The sequence below is a fragment of the Argiope bruennichi genome, chromosome 10 (genome assembly GCF_947563725.1).
Source record: "Argiope bruennichi chromosome 10, qqArgBrue1.1, whole genome shotgun sequence".
In the NCBI taxonomy this organism is placed as follows: Eukaryota; Metazoa; Arthropoda; class Arachnida; order Araneae; family Araneidae; genus Argiope; species Argiope bruennichi.
The window spans coordinates 84,410,550-84,429,494 of record NC_079160.1 but is presented as its reverse complement, the minus strand read 5'-3'; the positions used below and the strand labels follow the sequence as shown (position 1 = coordinate 84,429,494).

The 18,945-nt window shown below is 29.0% G+C and overlaps 2 protein-coding genes across 2 annotated transcripts; one reads left to right on the top strand and one right to left on the bottom strand.

Moving 5' to 3' along the window:
- Nucleotides 1–3,094: 3,094 nt before the first annotated feature.
- Nucleotides 3,095–13,085, bottom strand: LOC129988824 (PHD finger protein 13-like). The gene is made up of 5 exons (XM_056097094.1): nt 12,827–13,085; nt 11,578–11,606; nt 9,308–9,400; nt 6,773–6,896; nt 3,095–6,303 (listed from the first exon to the last, which is right to left on the bottom strand). Exons 1-5 carry the CDS (start codon nt 12,870–12,872, stop codon nt 6,086–6,088), a joined length of 510 nt encoding a protein of 169 aa, XP_055953069.1. The 5' UTR covers nt 12,873–13,085; the 3' UTR covers nt 3,095–6,085.
- A 434-nt stretch (nt 13,086–13,519) lies between these two features.
- On the top strand, nt 13,520–14,284 carry LOC129987945 (60S ribosomal protein L9-like). Its single transcript, XM_056095961.1, has one exon. It carries the CDS (start codon nt 13,664–13,666, stop codon nt 14,234–14,236), a length of 573 nt encoding a protein of 190 aa, XP_055951936.1. The 5' UTR covers nt 13,520–13,663; the 3' UTR covers nt 14,237–14,284.
- The last annotated feature ends 4,661 nt before the right edge of the window (nt 14,285–18,945 follow it).

The window sequence follows — 18,945 nt, the reverse complement described above, 5'->3', positions numbered from 1 at the left end:
GCTGCCAAGGCCATCAAGAATTTCACTTTCAGGAGAATTCAAGAGTTCCTTTTCAGATATAACACCACGGCAGGAATTAAGTGTCCGGTGAAGTGTTACAGAAACGGAATGATTTAAAAACGATTTGGCTTGCAAAAAGGATTTGGTTTGAAGAGCAGAAGTTGTTTCAATCAATAAGTCGCCCGACCGAAGTTTCTTGACTGATTTTGGACTACCGCCAATACCTTTCAAAGCTTTTTCAACGGCAAAAGGAGATAATTCAGAAAGTTTTCCATCAGGAATGGAGAGAATAATAAAACGAGCAGTTTCAGATAACGGTTCAGTGTCAGAAGTAAAAAAAACCCATAAGAGTCAGATAAAAGTTCGGGTCTCGACGGCACCGCCCACCATGGAGCCCAACCAGGGGAAGGCAGCCACCGGCTCCAGACATTCCCAGCCTCGGCGCTTACCATGGTGCTAGCCGGAACCTATACGCTGAGAGTCACCCCCGGGGACAGTGACCACCCTTAACGCCAAGCCCAAGAAGTGACCCCTTCGCTTAATCTCCTTGAGCAGCCCAGTCAAATGTCTGGGATACCAGCCGATTGATACATCAGGGACCGAAATGTACCACCCGTCTAAAGGGTCGCCACGCACGGCAAACACGTGGGGGGTTTGACTGTCCATGAGAAGCAAACAGAGCGGCGACAGCTTCTCATGGAGAGCTCCCTCGCTTACCGTCGAGGGATGGAAAAATGAAAAAACAGAAGGGGAAGGGGGGATTTAAAGAGAGGAGGAGGGAAAGAAGAGAAAAGGGATAGGGGAGAGTTGGAAGAAAGATTAAAAGATCCCTGGGTACCTCGGGATTGGGACACCCGTACCCACCTAAAGAAGGTGGGCTCCTGAGGGGATCAGTAAATGAAGCAAGTTTCTATAAGCTTTAGCACTTCTGAATTGATAATCATTTTAGATTTATCAATCTCTCATGTCTCCAAATAAAATTATAAACATACATTTAAAATACTTTCAAATATATTCAGGATTATTTGACCAGGTATAATAGTACTTTCTGCAAGGTTCCTAATATTGCCTACTGACTATAAAAAAAGCAAAAACTGTTCAATCATTTAGCAGGCAATTCCTTAAGGCCACTTTCAAATCAAGTTTTCTTCAGATCTAATTTCTTTCAAAGGTATACAATGCTGCATGTATTTTAATTAGTTACACTTAAAATCTATTTCAACAGGTTATATGTTAATAAATAATAAGAATATTTTATTAAATTTCAAAATTTAGCAGCATTTAATAAAAATAATAACTTCTTAGCAAGCCAGATGTCCAAAACAAAGTTCAGATTGAAAGTTTTCAAAAGCAAGATCTATTTTACTTTCAACACCATAATACAGGTGTGTCCCAATAAGATTTAAAATTATCTTGAATATATGCTCTTTATATATATATATACAGGGTGTTCCGAAAAAACGTGAACAAAACGACATGGCAGATCAGTCATACAAGGATCAAAAATCGCATAGGAACATGGGGTCGCAAACGTCTGTAGAGGGCGCGAGAAGGCGTTGCGGTGCAGACACGAGCCGAGCAAAAGGAGATTGAATTCATTCGAGTCGTGGATGCGTTGGGCGTAACATGGCTAGTTACACGCACCGCGAATTGGCTGACACGTATTTAGTTTACGGCATGGCCAACTGCAATGGACGAGAAGCCTTGCGAATGTATCGTCAAAAATATCCTAGTAGAAAGATGCCTAGCCGCTCATTCTTTGCCACAATTCACCGAAGATTGTGTGAAACCGGCTCGTTAGACGTGCACAAGCCAGATTCAGGTCGCCAACGAATATCTCGGACAGTTGATGCTGGAGAAAGAGTTGTCCAAGCACTTCAGCGTAATCCTTCAACAAGTATACGAGTTGTATCCCGAGAGACCCATATTCCCCGAACTATCGTCTGGCGCATTGTACACGACGAAGGACTTGACCCATATCATTTACGCGTCCAGGCACTTCAACCTGGGGACTACAGCAGTCGTATAGATTTTGCGCGGTGGTATGTGCAAAAAAAGGCTACCGACCGACATTTCGCTGCAAGTGTTCTGTTCACGGATGAAGCTGCATTCTCATTAGAGGGTGTGATGAATTGTCACAACTTGCATAGGTGGGCAGATGAAAACCCGCATGCTACACGTCCGCACAACGAAGATTTTCCGTGAACGTGTGGGCTGGCATTGTAGGAGACCGTTTAGTTGGTCCGTACATTCTACCAGACAGACTGAAAGGTTCCACGTATCTAACATTTTTGCAAGAGGTTCTGCCAGACATGCTGAATGATGTTCCGATGCCTATTCGTCGACGCATTCAATTTCAACACGATGGCGCTCCCGCACATTTCAGTACACACCTGCAGGCTACTTTTCCGGGCGGCTGGATTGGTCGCGGTGGACCAATTGTATGGCCACCACGACCACCAGACCAGTTTCCCGTGAATTTCTTCTTATGGGGCTTTTTAAAAGGACTTGTGTATGAAACACCAGAAGACTTGGTAGGAAGAATCGTTGAAGCAGCGGGATGTGTTCGAGATACACCTGGTATCTGAGGTGCACAATTCCATGCCAGGCATGTCTCGATGCATCTGGTAAACACTTTGAGCACCTCCTGTAGGCGCAACGTTTGGCATGCATAAGTCGCATGTCAGTAGACAATTATCAATAAAATGTTCTGTTTTGATTTTGTTTCTTCTCTTTGTGTTATGCATTATTTTAGACGCCCTTTAGCGGCTCCGCATCGCAGTTGCGACCCCATGTTCCTATGCAATTTTTGATCCTTGTTGTATGACTGATCTGCCATGTCATTTTGTCCACGTTTTTTCGGAACACCCTGTATATATACACACACTTTATTTTTATTATGTCTTATAAAAATAGAAACTCCTGCTTACTGCAATGCAGCACCTTTTAATCATGTTTCGAATTAGCAAAAAAGTAAAAATTTATGCTTTTTTGGCATAAAAATTGAAATTTATGCCAATTTCAGTTTTAATTAAAACTATTATGTCAATCAACATAAGAACAAGAATCTTTCATTCAACAAAATAAACAAAAACAATTTTTCATAACCTTTAATATTGCAAGGAAATATACATTTTTAAAATGTCAATCACAAAATGCTTAACTGCCATTTGATTTTGTGAATGTTCGACAAAAATATACATTTCAATTACATTATTTACAAAAAAGAAAAATGAATTGCAAATCATGAACCTTCAAGGAATGCTAATAACAAAAAGAAATAATGTAAACATAGAATATTGTTATATATCTAACATAAATATCTCATAGATAGCAAGCAACAAAAAGAAAAAATAAAATTCCAATTTTCTAATTTATACTCAGCACCACATGCCATATTATAACCAGCCAAAAACACCAATTTATAAAATTTCAGTTAAAAAAATCATAATAAGCAATGAAAAAAAATTTAAAAGTGCTATTTTCTTTTAAAGCAATAATATAAATCTATAATTATATTCCACAACATCAAATACGTCAATACACATATATTGTAGCAACAGAATAGCATTTATAATACAAGTATCCAAGGTATGAAATGACAAATGGGGAAGTTAAAGGAAAGAAGCCAGAATCATGAGAGAATTTAATGTCTTGATACAGCACCTGTAACAGCATCAGATAAAAATACTAGTAACATGTTAATAAAAAGAAAAATTGAAAAGGCATAACTATCGACTAGGTAGCAAAACCAAATCGCACCAAAACATTTCACAACTCTTGAAATTGTTCATCACAAAAGAACATTTCACGACTTACACCTTTGTAAAAACAATACTTATATACAGCTGTAATTCAGATAATTTACATGAGTGAACTACCTAAAAACACATATTAATATAAAATGACATGAAAGGAGAAGGAGGCAGTTTAATTTAAATTTTGAATTGTAATGAAAAATGGGAGATTTCCTCCTCATAAGGGTTACCATTCAGACCCCCCCCCTCCCATGATGCGTGAATCCATAATAAATGATGCTGTCTCAGTCAATTTCATGCAAGTTAAATTGTCTTTAATAAAAAGTTTATTTTACACACATACACAATATATAAACATATAGATATACTCCATTTCTGACATTAAACAGCTTCTAATGCATTTAAATTTGCAAGCCAAAGAATTAATTACATTTTAGAAGATACACAAGTATGGAGTTTTGATAAATCTGTCATCAATAAAAATGTTATATACTTTAAAACATTTGTTAGAAAATTTGTTGTAACATGTACAGTAACAAACACTGTAAGCTCACAAGTCAAATTTTCAACAAGGGTATAAATTTTTTTTTTTTTTTAAATAAAGCATACAACCATAAACAAAAATCTGAGAAATAAAATTTACAGAAAAAATTATAAACAAATAAGCACAACTAATAATATAAATTTATATATATACATTATATATTCTTTTTCTGTACAAATAAATTTGCTGGATTAAACAAGTGAATAGCAGATACCTATCGGGTTCTAAATAAGAGGAAGCAAAAAACAAGTTTTTTTAAAACTTATTTTCTGAAACATAAGCTTCAAAATTAATTTTATAAATTCTGCCATCAATAATTTATCAAAATTTTAGATTCATTAAAACATGGAACTAAAATTCATTTAAATAATAATAAAAAAACCCTTTGTTCACAAATACTAGCTTACACTACAAAAGAAATATGATAACAAGGTTTGTAATAAAATTAGACATTTTGTAGAAAAGGAACTATAATCCAAATTTTCCAATAAGTCAGGGATAAAAAAAAAAAAAGTAGATTTATTTAGTTTAATAAAAATGTTTATTTTTGGAAAGTATTTTAATTGGAAAATTTTACTTTGTTCAATAAAACTAAATAAAACACCCTGGGATAACAAAAATGGGAAAAAAAAAAAAAAAAAATCAAAACAATTTTATATTTTTATAAATAGAAATTTATAATGTCAAGCAATGTTGTTAATAAGTGATTTGAAACAATAAATGCAAATGACTTACAGCCATTTCAATTACTCAAATGAAAATTTTAAACACTGCACTTTATTAAGATGGGTGTCCAGTAAACTGGAACAATCTTTACAAAGGGGGAGATAGGAAACATTTGGTTTGAAAACTCTCATATTTGATGATTAGATGATCATAGAAGCCCTTTAAGAAATATTAATGAATGATAAATGAGAATGGAACAAAATGATTCACTCCAATTCTTAAATACACACACCTGAACATCAATTATGCAAACATGGATAAAGAAACAATAATTTTGTCTTCATTTGAATATTATATTCAACAGAACATGCAAATTTCAATTCTATTTACAACTCTGAATATAAAGGATTAATATATTTTTTCCTCTTTTAGAATTATAATCAGGTCAGAGCCTATAAACTAAAAGCAAGGGTCCTACTCTGATATACATAGATATCTGAAAATACAATTTATGCATATCACAATATAATTAACTTTTTTTCTTTTGTAAAACACCATTCATAACTTTATATATGTATTAAAAAATGGCACAAAGAGAAATTAGTTCAAATAATAGAATAATTTAAGAAACTAAGATATTTTTTTTAAATGATTTTATGGTTATCAAAACCAAAGCCTTACCACAAGAACCCTAATATTCCAATATAAAAACAAGACCACTTATTCACCGGAACATCACCTTGATTTTTTTGCAACAGCTGATGAAAATTAAGCACCAGCCTTACCCAATTCTTTCAGAACAATTCTTCATAGATTATTTCAAGTTGAAACCCAAATTATATCTACAAAGTTGTCACCAGTCACTGAAAAATGTACACAGTATATTGGATATCAAAATATCCTTATTTGGCAATCATTAAAAATGAAGACAAGGTAAAACATAGGATTATTTTATAAACAAACTATATAAACAGTTGGCAGTTGTAAAATATTACACTGATAGATAAATGATATGCGCATGAATTAAAAACTATGTACAATGGGGAAGGAAAAAAAAAAAAAAAAAATATAGATAACACTGATAGCTATGAACACACTTTTGTATCGTAGATACATGTTAGGAAAACCGCCTATCCTCACTGCGTATCCTCTCAGAGCGTCGTTTAGTGTCTTTCGGTTTGCGACAAAACTGGCAAATGAAAATGTCAGGCACATTGTTTGGCCTGATTTTAGCACAAGACATGTGTATCCAGGTTCCACAAAGAGTGCATTCAATCATAGGACGGCCTCTGAATGGCTTCATGCAGTAGCAAGTGATGAGATTCCAAGAATCATCTAAGATAGAAAAAAAAGTTAGTGAAATATACTTATATAAAGAAACATTGATCATTTTCCTCTCTAAAATCATGAAACTTTGTCAGATTACTGTTTCTTGCAGCTTTTTCCCCAATAAAGATTTTTGTTTCATAACCTCAAAACCTTACTTTCTCTTTAAAATTGAAAACTTAACATTAAAAATAAATAATAATTAAGTAGCTTTATTAAAATAGCTAAAGCCAAGACAAAGTGTACACTTTTTGCTCAAGAGCACTGAAATATTAAACAACAAACACTACATAAGCTTTGTACATAGCATTCCACATCTCTAAAAATGATCTTAAGTTGAAAAAATCCTTTCCAAGACATTGTCATGTTATTTAAATAGGTATGACTCAATGGTGATTATAAATACAAATTATTTAGAATTTTGATTCCATTGAAAATTTAATACTTATTTAACAGGAAAATATGAAAAGATACATACCTTGATCAGAATCTGTCTTTCCATCATCATTTGAATATTTATCATCATTATTTTCATTTTCTGAAGAGAAGCTGTCATTGGTCCTATCAGAACTACCTGATGAAAAGGATTCAGCATCCAATTCCTAAAATATACCATTTACATTATAATAAGCTATTTTACATAAAGACAGAAAAAAAGGAACAAATATAAAAATACATGCAGATAAATAGAGATTTTTTAAAAAAATGAAATAAGTTTTACAGAGGTATTAGTTATATAATGAAAGAATTAAAAAGTGAAGAAAGGGTTATGTTGAAAGATAATAAGTAAAATCAATCACTATTTTACAGTGTTTTAAATGATTAGAAATAATTCATATTCAGATATATATACATTTTTAAAAAAAAGTAGACATTCTAGTAGGTACTCTTTGATAATAGATTTTCTTTAATTGCTATGGGAAGTACCTGGGATAAAATGCAACATTTTTTCCTAGCAAAATTTCAAACCGGAACAAGCTTCTATTTTTCTTTACTTTCTAAATGAATAAAACAACATTTTCAGCTAAAATGTAAAAAACATTTCCTGGGTCCGATAGTGAATGAAACTAAATAAGACTATAATTTCAAAAAAAGAATTCAATCAAATATTTCCTATAGGCAAGTATTGCATTATTTGCCAACACACATTACTAAACTTCGTTTCTCCATTAAAATGAAGCATTTCTTTTCCATAAAAAATTTAACATAAATTGAAAACCGGTTTTTGCACAAAACACTGTACACATTTTCTTTTAATATAGTTAAGTAAGAGATGCAACTCAAATTAAAAAGGTCCAATTTTGAGATGGCTAAGATATATGGAGCTTAAAAATTCAATATAAATTCACAAAATAGTTTATTAAAATTTACAAAATTAAATTAATCTTAACAAAAAGCATTTCTAAAACATTTTTTAAATATTAAATTATTTAGGAGAAAATATGGTTAGCCAGAAAACATTAATTTCTATATTTTTTAATCCTATAAATATAACACTGCACTCAGTATACTTACAATTCAATATCCTCAGTACAATTATTTGTTACAGAAAGTTTGAGGTTAATAAGCACCAATAACCAATATGATATATCCAAATTATGATTTCTTCCTATTGTTAGTTCCAGATAAAATCTTCTCACTCCCCCCCTACCCATTCAAATTAAAAAATTTCAGCATATCGACTACAAAATCTTACTCGTAGATGGCCTGAGGTTTTTATATTTACATGAATTTATAAAATGTTATACTAGAATGCATTAAACATAACAAAATTGTGTTCAATTAATTTTGCTTCAACTTAATTGAACAATTTGATCATTAAACATAGGCAACTTCCACTATAAAAATTTCTAGTTTTCCTCTAAATTAATACATGAATTACTAATGAAGGATATCAAGAATGTTAGAAAATTTCAAATAGGATAAATAATTCATTTCTCGCATTTTTTTAAATGTTTGAAGTGATATGTATAAAATTCAATTTCCAATAGGAAATACAACAAAATCACTAGTATTAAAAGAATGTGCATATTACAAAATTACTTCAACAGTTCTCATCCTGAAAGTCAATAAAATAAGGATGAAACTATTGGAATATCTGAAGGCAATAAGTAATTTCTACTTAAATGCAATGCATTTTTCAATAATACATTAAAAATTATTCACATTTTCAAATGACTATTACCATTATAGATCACAAACTAAGCACAACATTCCCGAAAACATAATTCACCATTTAGTAAGGTGATGCAAATACCACTCTTCTTGACGGCCACCATGAAAAGTTCTGTGGCAGTCAGGGCTCCTTGGATGAAGAAGATTGCTGTTCAATGTAAAGAAACAATTAACGAACAGTTTCAAAAGGAAACATGTTTGGTTATCCAAAAATGACTGCATTCACCAAAACTATACAACATACTCAATATCAAAATACATAACCGGGAAAATTTCAAAAACATTGCCAAAAGAAACTAATAAAAGGTGAGTATTTCCTAAAACTGATGCAAGGCCAAAAAATGCAAAAAGTTTACATTAATTTTTTTTAAATTACAAAATGGCTGATAATAAAACAAATATTTCAGCAGCTTTTAATTAACACATAGGGGCACAAAACATTTTATTACAGAATCACTGTTATCAAAAACAAAAGTAACACTAGCTGATGAATTAGTTTTTTTTCTCTGATTATCCTTCAATTAAAATGAATAAAGCCAAAATGTCTAATTCATTATAATCTAAAATTCAATGTTCACTTTTTTAAAACAGAATACCAGACCTAAAATAAATACTATAAAAAGAAAAAGCATTGTTGAAAGTATAACAAATCTCATATTCATATTTAAGTCTCAATGGTAATAAAAACTTTAAAAAAGCATTTTGAAAAAAGCTGTATTCAACTACATAATATAATTAATTGCAAATAAATACTAAAACTAAAGAAACATACCCTAAGTCAACATTGAAAGTTTATTTATAAAGACAAATAAATTTTTAGAATAAAAATACAACTTACATCTGTATCAATTTTATATTTCTCGTACTTTAAAATCAAATCACAAAACAGAAGTAACGAGTTTTGGGGTGGACTACCTTGTGAATGGGAACCCTAAAGATAAGTGAAAAAAAGAATTAAAGACACAATAAATATAATCCATTTAAAAGTTATTTGCTAAATATCTTTTTTATATGAATCAAATATAGAAGGAAAAGAAATCCACGAATTAAAATTTCAATTGCAGACTTTAAACATATTTTAAATGGCCAACACAAAATTTATAACAATAGTATTTAATAGATATGTTTTTTAAGAAAAAAGAATACTTGCATGTTAACTCCAGAAAAAAAAAAAAAATGACTTTTTTACTAATAAGCTATATCATAATTAATGTTCATCAATCACATATAGCTAATAAGAAGGGGGGAAAAAAAGGACCAAATAATACAGCTTTTTTTCTAATATATGAAATATGACATGGTAATTTTAAGACTTCATATTTAAATGTACATTATTAAAATTTAATTGTTGAAATATCTAATTGAAACTAGATATCTTTACTTCTTCACTCTTAATTTTAACACAGATTTAGCAATTACTATTGAAGTTTCTTATAATTTAATAAAAATGGCTTTGATTTCAGTTCTCCTTATAAAGTTTAAGATTAAACTTTTAATTTTCGATTAAACTTTGTGCATAAATTTATCATTTTATTTTTTAAAGCAACTATGTCACTTTTTCGAATATCAATATTTAACTTTAAATCTGAACTAATATATTAACATTCAAGAACTAATTTGCCAATTGTTTTTAAGATCATACAGTTGGATACATTATGATTAAACAAAGCAAAAGTATATGCCATAGTTCAATATTTCATCAAGCTAAAATTTTACCACAGTTTTCAGAATCCTTTTAAAGCTGGATTGTTATTTTTTTTCAATAACAAAGTGCCCAATAATTACTTGAAATCTAAAAGTCAGTTTTACATTTAAACTCAAAAGTGTAACCTTTTCCTTCTCGCATTTCTCATGTTAAATAAATTAGTTTTAACCTGAACATTATCCTATCACATATCCAAATTAAGATACATAATGGGATCATACATTTTTTTAGTATCTCGGGCCTAATTAAAGTTATGAAAATTTTTCTTTGAAATAAACAGTTCTTAACAGTCAATTATTTTATAAATTTATTTAACTAGAAACTGATTTATGAATCTTTTAAAATTATTATAGACCAATTAAAAATTCTAATTAAATAATCAACCAACAGTTTTTAAAATCCATCTATATTATCCAAGAAAAGAAAGCAACTCTTAGCTAGTTTTTACCACTCTTTTATCTAGCTTCCTTAAAACAACTATTTAAATAACACATAATATACTTATTACTGGAATTCCATTGAAAAGAATGCTAATTATTCATATCTATGTAAGATTTATAAAAAAAATGGAAAAGGAAAGTCATTTCTTAAGTAATTTTTATAATTTTTAGATCCTATTAAGATCAATAAGAACATCAAAAATTTTATATCACAGCACTGCAGCATAAGCAGAAACATCTAAGCATCAAATAATACATAACTTGGTTGGTGAAAGATCTATTCCTATGTGAACTATTTCTAAACAAAATAGCTCAGTATTTTGGATTAAAAGCCTATAAGACTAACAGAAATTAATTATAACTAAATGCATTTTTTTTTTCTTTCTGAATATGTACTTTAGTACGATAGTTTTATATTTACTATTTTGGCGATTGTAAGCTTTATTACTCATTTAATAAGCAGATTATAATAATACCAAATTATTAGAACTATTTAAAACCAACAGTTTTTACAATATTGAAATTAATACAGTGAAGAATGGAAGGAAAAAATAAATAAAAAACAACTAAAAACATCTATAAATATCACTTACACAAACTCTTACTCATATATATTTAAACTTTTTCCTTAATCAAGACAATTTAGAGAATTGTTTCTGCAGGAGAAACAAAGTTTAAATACCTAATACCAGATTTTACTTTATGATTTAATTTGCTTTCATAAATTGATCCATACACAATACTTAAAAAAACATGAAATAATGAAGAATGAAGAAGTTCAACACAGTTAAAACACAACTCAAATAAAAATTTTTTTTAAATAATCGATTTAAATCAGAAAACTAATAAACTCTCACTTCAAAATAAATTTTTAAATTACAATTTACAATTATTTCTTCCTAATTAAAATCATTATAATTAAGATATATTAAACTAATTGAATATAATGCAAAATGTACTTACAAAACTGTTTTCCCATTTGCTTGTTCTAGCTATAAAGAAAAAGAATACTTAATATTTATAACAAAAAAATCAGAATTAAGACTAATAAATTTAAATATGTCTTAAATAATTAAACCTATACAGATTAACTAGTGCTTACAATTATTCTTTGAGCAAATCAATTTCTTATTATTTTAACATTTGAAAGGTAAAGTAAACTAATGATAAATATTGGTCTAAATTCATAACAATGATAATTTGCGTGATGAAAATATAAGAAATTCCTTTAAACATTTAAAATATCAAAAACAGAAGAAAAAAAAATTAATTCTAACTTCCAAGATGACCAACGAATTCAATTAAAATCTAACAAGATTCAGCCCTCACAAGAACATTCGAAATAATATTCTTCTATCTTTATTATTGAATAGATTTAATCCAGACACAACACGATTTTGAAACGAAATGAGTTATATATAGATATCAAAATAACTTCCGATTTTTTTAAGGCGAAGGTATTTCTCACAATCATTTATTTTTAACTTATATATTTAAACAATTAGGTGATGCTAAAACTTTATTTTTCCACCAAAAATTGGTACAAACAAATGAAAGGTATCATAATAATCGAAACATAAATAAATCATGGCTTTGAAATAACTGTCAACTTTACGGAAGTTTATGCATAAATATACAAATGGAAACGTCAGTATTAATAATCAAAATAACCACTAGTTCATGAAAAATATGGTACGAAAAATAAAATTCACGTTCAGTTTTGAATTTGATAATCTAATTGCGTCATATTTTGATAATATATCAAAATGGCAAAGAAAATAATATGAATTCCGAGTGTTAAGCAAATATTCATTAAACAATAATTTTTTTAAATGTTTAGCAAAACGCTCATTTCACCTTACGTAAATTCCTAGCGGACGAAAACAACTCGTAGCGTCGTTGTCAAAATGGCAGCGAATAAAATGAGGAAAACCTGTAATCTATCTAGGCTACTAATATTAGCGCATATTTTGACGGAATATCACGATAATTCATCTGGACTCGTAAGGAATACTTTTATTAAAAATACGATTAAATAATAGGAATATTAATTTAAAAATCATTCAGAAATACAATATGCCCATTCAATTTTCATTAAAGATATAATTTTTATAGAAAAACATTTAAAACGCTTCAGAAGACAATTGGATCAAATTAATTCCCTTCATCACAAATAAAAGACTCAAAACAGTAAATATGCAAAAATACTTACTCTGAAAGAAGTCTCCCATATCTAAGTGACGCCTTGAATAAAGCATAAAATAAAAAGTTTAAAACTCCTAATTCTTTTGACTCAACACAGAAATTTAGAGAGGAAATCAACAAAATAAGATTTGTTTCTCGCAGACTTAAAAAAAATTTGTTCAAAAAAAATTCTATAAATTATCTAACTAACAAATAAACACTTCGTCAACTACAACAACCAGCTTCTTCAACCTGGAAAATGAACGAAATTCGACAACGACAAATAGGCGAATGAAATTCAAGAACTGGAGTCTGACAGCCACTGATCTTCTTCAGTTTAATTACTTAATATATAGCTATCGTCTAAGCCTTTCAAAAAAATTTTTTTTGATGAATATTGTACGAAACCAAAATAACAAAATTTAAATGTAAAATATTTGTAAAAATTTATTTTTTTATAATTATAAAATATTATAAAAAGCATATTTTGATGTATCATTCTTGCAGCAGTTTGAATATCTTATCATCCATAGCATCAACAGTGATGAGCTTGATTTAAAACAGAAACAAAATTTATTAACTCCAATTTCTCATTATAATATTATTTTTCCATCAAGAGTACGGTCAATTTATTAATTTTTTTCCGAGCTCTAATGGTAACAATCCAAAGGTAAATAACTGTCAAAACATTCTCTTTCTCTGTGGTTATAGAAGTGCTCCTGATATTAACTGGAACTGTATCGCCACGTGTTGAGATTTGCGAATAGGTGAAATTCGGGTTTATGTGGATTTCTGAAATACGGATTGTGATATTTTCTCACCATATTTAAAGTAGCAGATTCTACTTGAAATAGTAAGTCACAAAATGAAAATCTTACATTCTTCCCAAACAGTTAAAATTCCTAAAGGAGTCCAGGTAAAGGTAAAATCCCGAATAGTTACTGTTCGCGGACCTCGTGGCGATAGTAAGCGTAGCTTTCGGCATGCCCAAGTTGATATCGCTCTTCTTGGAAAAGACAAGTTAAGTGTAACAAAATGGTTCGGAATTCGTAAAGAATTGGCAACTGTCCGAACCGTTTGCACTCATATTGAAAACATGATAAAAGGCGTGACACTTGGCTATCAGTATAAAATGAGATCAGTGTATGCTCATTTTCCCATCAATGTCACTACTTCCAAAGATGGTTCATTGGTTGAAATCCGAAATTTCCTTGGAGAGAAAATCATTCGACGTGTTCAAATGCAACCTGGGGTAACGTGCACGAATTCCACTCAACAGAAAGATGAACTTATCCTGGAAGGCAGTGAAATCGAAGCAGTATCAAGATCAGCAGCTTTAATCCATCAGTCAACATTGGTCAAGAACAAAGATATTCGAAAATTTTTGGATGGTATTTATGTTTCTGAGAAAACTACTGTGGTTAAACCACAACTGTAATGTAAAACATTGCCTGATTATTTGATTAAATTAATATTCTAAATTAAATGTTATAGTTTTTTTCAGTATCAGTTTTTCTCTTTTAATCCATATATAAGGTAGGTGATTTTTCTCCTATTTAAGTGAGTTGAAGATAAATGGCAGTAATATCTTTGTTTGAAACATTTGTCTTATGGTCTATTTTATACATTTTTTTAACTTTTAATTTTGGTATTTATCAAATAATTTTGATTTGACAAATCATCATTTAAAAGGTACGTGGTTTTCTGTCCCTATTCCTTATAGTTTTGTTTAAAATTTATAAAGCTGAGACAGATATTTAAGGTAGTCATATATATACTATACTATTAAAGCTATACTATTAATACTATACTATTATAGCTTTACTATTAAAGCAAGCAAGCAATAAATCTATATCTTTAACATCTACAGCAATAAATTTACTTCTTTAATTGTCTTTATGATATGAAAAGTGCTCCTTGTTAAATTTATGATAAAGCAGTGACATCGTTTGATTGGAAAGCAGAAATTGGGAAAATGGGTCAGTGATAAAATTTGTAAAATGGTCTTGGAAGAGAATTTAATAGCATTTTGGTTTTGGCATATATATGCTTAGAAAAAGGAAAACCTGTATAATACAGAAATTAAAGTGTATTCAAGTAATTAAAAAATAATTATTTTAAAACTATGGATAAACTGAAATTATAAATGTAATTTGGCTTTTTTTAAATTCTAATCTTTCATATAACATTGTATTACTTTTAAATATTATTATGGGAGTCAAGTAAATGTGTTAATAATTTGAATTTTAAGCCTAAACTGAGTTATTGTTACTAGTGTGTGTTGTGATTTAAAATAAGCTACTGGCAATTTTTTTAAATTCCAAGTAATTATCAGCAACTTACTAATTATACAGTTTTTTTTTTATGCAAAATATTTTTGCAACTGACATTAATGCTTTCTATCTCTAAACTGTAAATTAATCGGTGCATATTTTGAAAAAGAAAGTCTTGCATTGATACATTTCAAATTTATCTTTTCTTCCCTACAATTAGTCATGTAAAAACTTTGTGAGTTGATATTTTTCTTACTTTGTAATATACAAAATAATAATTTGCATCAGTTTTGTTGGATCTATAAAAGTAAAACCTAAAATCATTTAGGATGATAGCATTATAATTGTGAAGATAAACCTTGTACTAGATCTTTAATTATAGTAAAAAAAAAAATTAAATCTTGGCACTTACAATTGTCTGAAAATTTTCATTAATTTCCATGTTTAATGACGTTTTGTTGTATGCAGTCACTTGCCAACTGCTTAAAATTTTTGAAGTTAGGAAATTTGGTTAAAAGGCCGTTTTGAATAAAAGCCCTTGGAGAGAATATTTTTTAAGCACATAGGTATATTCTGAATACGTTTTCAAAATGCAGGAGTATTTTTTTACCAAAACGAAATTTTTCTGCTACATTAAATAAAGGAGAAAAAAAATCAGCTACAGAAGCTTTTTCCTTCGATATTATATATCATATATTGCATATGCATACTTTGCATTTCAAAATGCGTATATTTCTGTTTAACCTGTAATTTATACAATTCACAATTTTTACATCAACTTTTACAGGTATTTGCGAATGTTTCGATACATAGTGAACTAACGAATGGATGAAACTGATAATCATTCAATATATGTAAAATTCCTAAATTTATTTATAGCTATTTATTTTAGAACTATCGAGTTATATTTCGCCCATTTTAATGCAATTGATGAATGCGCAGATATTTTTTACATGAAACGGGATAGATAAATTACTTCATTTTTAGAAAATTCAGCACAGATTCCCTATCAACCATTGCTTAATCTTACTAGTAAAAAAATAATTTTCTAATTAGATATAACATAGCTAAGTTATGTTTTGTGTTTGATTATTTTATATGCTAATTTCTTTTAATGTGTGGCAGGATTTAATGCATTGCAGACTTGAACAGCAAATTCCAAAGAAGTAGAATCAGCAATAACCGGCTTTAATCATAATAATAAGCCCATTTCAAATTTTCTTCATGTCTTTATATCTTTATTGAACATTAAAAAAATGCATTTCCATATCTAATTTTAGCTTAGTAATATGCTAATATTAAACTATACAGTGTTCATTTTAATTATGGACCAATAATGGTTTAATTAAAATTAGGCTTATACTTCCATTAGAAAAATGCTTTGAATGATGCAAAAAATTATATTTTATACCTACCATATATATATATATATGGTTTAGTAAAAAAAAAAAAAAAAAAAACTGTACAGCTAAAAAGATTATGATATCAAAAATTTTACACCCTTCCAATTACATTAGCTATATTTCGTAAAATATTGGTGATACATCTATAATGTAAGCAAAAAAGTTCCATTCTTCTGAAGCTAAAACAGACTGAATTATTAAGCTTTACCTTTCATTAATTTGGATAATCGGTTGTAGGCATGTGGAAAGGCATTAAAGTACGGTGTTTCCACCCCAATATCGTGCACGAAGCACATGGTTGGTGAAATGGTGTAACCCGAAAATTATCTACTAACAGCTAACCACATGGGTCTTAACCAAGGGAGCCCTTGGGGACTGTAGGTGAAGACAATTGTGTAGTTTGGACAAAGTGTTTTGAATGCTACACAACTGAGATGATCACAATTAAATCATAATTTTTTTTATATGGCCTCAAAAATTCTATATAAGCTGGAGATTAAAAATTGTAATATTAATGATTTAGAGTATCAAATAGCACATGGGAAAAAATTGAAACCAATTACTTATTTACTTATAAAAAAGATGGCTTTAGTTACAAAGGAAAAAGATATAGAATTGATATATTTTCTACTATTTATATATACAGTCATACAAAATTTCATAATTTTTTAGAGAAAATATTTATGAATAACTGATTTTGTCATGTATCATGTTTAGCAGCAGTTAAGTAGAAATTTTTGCAACAATATAATATTCCACATGGTAAAATATTTTGTAATGTGCTATTTATTATCTTAAGAAGGTTTGAAATTCACTAACATGTACATGTTAATTTTTTTTTTTTTATTTCTCATCTTGCTAAATTTCATTTTCTACAAATAAATTAATAACTTCAAAAATATATATATAAATTTCAGTTACAAGGATTATTATTTTAACTGTTTGTTTTTTTCTTTATTTAATATTTGATCATAATGGATTTCACACATGCAGTCATAAGATATGCTGGGATATTGGCTTAAATCGAAAAAAGTATAATGATGTAGTTGTTGATAGTAGTTAAATTTTATCATTAAATGATCTTAAAATAGCTATGGTTCTTAACATATTTTAAAGAAAATTACTTTTTCTTTTGTAAACACATTAGCAAATTAAATAAAGTTTAAAAATACAAACTAATTGTATCAGCAAGGCTTATCAGGAAATCATACATCAGATACATATAAGTTTGCTTTGAATTGAGAATAGACATTGCTGTAGTGCCATATGTGCTTCAATAAGCATTTTTTAAATTATTATTATGTGTATTGGAATCTTTTTTTTCTTTCTTGTTTTTGAATAAGTTCTGAAAAAACTTGCAATTGATAAATAATTTTTATAAATTAATTTCATGATTTGAATTTTAAATTTAATAGCATTATAACATTCTCCTTATGTATGCAAACCAAAGTAGTCAGATGTATCTATATCACTAAACTGCATTTTGTCGAATGGACTGAATTTAGTAAAATAGATGCATTTCTTATTGAAATAAGCCATCTCATCCATACAATTTTCACCAATAGTCGTGGTTTCATCCCAACTTTTACTTTTATGTTTGACTGTTCAATGCAAAACATAATAGGAAAGCAGTAGAATTTTGTTAAAAATGAACTTTCAAACTGCTTTTTAAAGCTTATTGCATTTTATACTGATTTCTTTAAAAAATAATGTGCAGATCTCTTCTATTCTATTAAAGAATATTTACATTAGACCAGTGAGAATGGTAAACTGGTATATAGTTATCCTGTTGATTCCATCTATTTCTATACATGCAAGACTACTGTAATGTACATGTTCCTTCATTTATATTCTTCAGTGTTTTTGTGCCAAAATTGAGAGTTTTATTTTGAAACATTAGAACAAAACTATTATTATTTAGAGGGTTAAAATACTACTGCTTAGCGTTGCCTCACTGTCTACACGTTGTGAAGCAGGCAACTGGTTGCAAGGTAGAAAATGTGACCTTGAACCACCTACAGAAAATACACAGACTATGATAAAGAAGAATGCATATGTATGCTGGCACTGAACTGGCTATAGCATTTGACACATATGTACTTTAGAGGGTGGGTATGAAAGTGTTTTTTTTTTTCTTTCAAAATTATTAAGTGAATTTTTGACATTTTCCTGTCATAATTTGAAAATATTACAGTGCTAAATTAACATTTGTTACCTAAAAATTCAAAAAATGTTTTAATTATTCTAATTTGATGATACAGATTTTCCCTTAATTTTTAAAGTTCTTTTTGTCCAATTTTCAACAATAGATTATATTGTAACTCTGAAATTCAAACTATTTTCATTACTTCATCAAATATTGAATAGCACAATTTTCTTTTCCCATTATTGAAAACTAAAGGTTTCTGTTAATTATCTGTGTAATTTACAAGATGATAAAGTGTTTACAATATCTCTAAAAATGGATGAAA

Excerpts from the sequence above, each read along its gene's own strand:
- LOC129988824 (XM_056097094.1), bottom strand. The coding sequence starts at position 12,872 with ATGCTTTATTCAAGGCGTCACTTAGATATGGGAGACTTCTTTCAGA. Across the intron at positions 11,607-12,826 it reads TATGGGAGACTTCTTTCAGA|CTAGAACAAGCAAATGGGAA; the intron begins GTAAGTATTTTT and ends TTTTCTTTATAG. Across the intron at positions 9,401-11,577 it reads GCAAATGGGAAAACAGTTTT|GGTTCCCATTCACAAGGTAG; the intron begins GTAAGTACATTT and ends ACTTATCTTTAG.
- LOC129987945 (XM_056095961.1), top strand. The coding sequence starts at position 13,664 with ATGAAAATCTTACATTCTTCCCAAACAGTTAAAATTCCTAAAGGAGTC.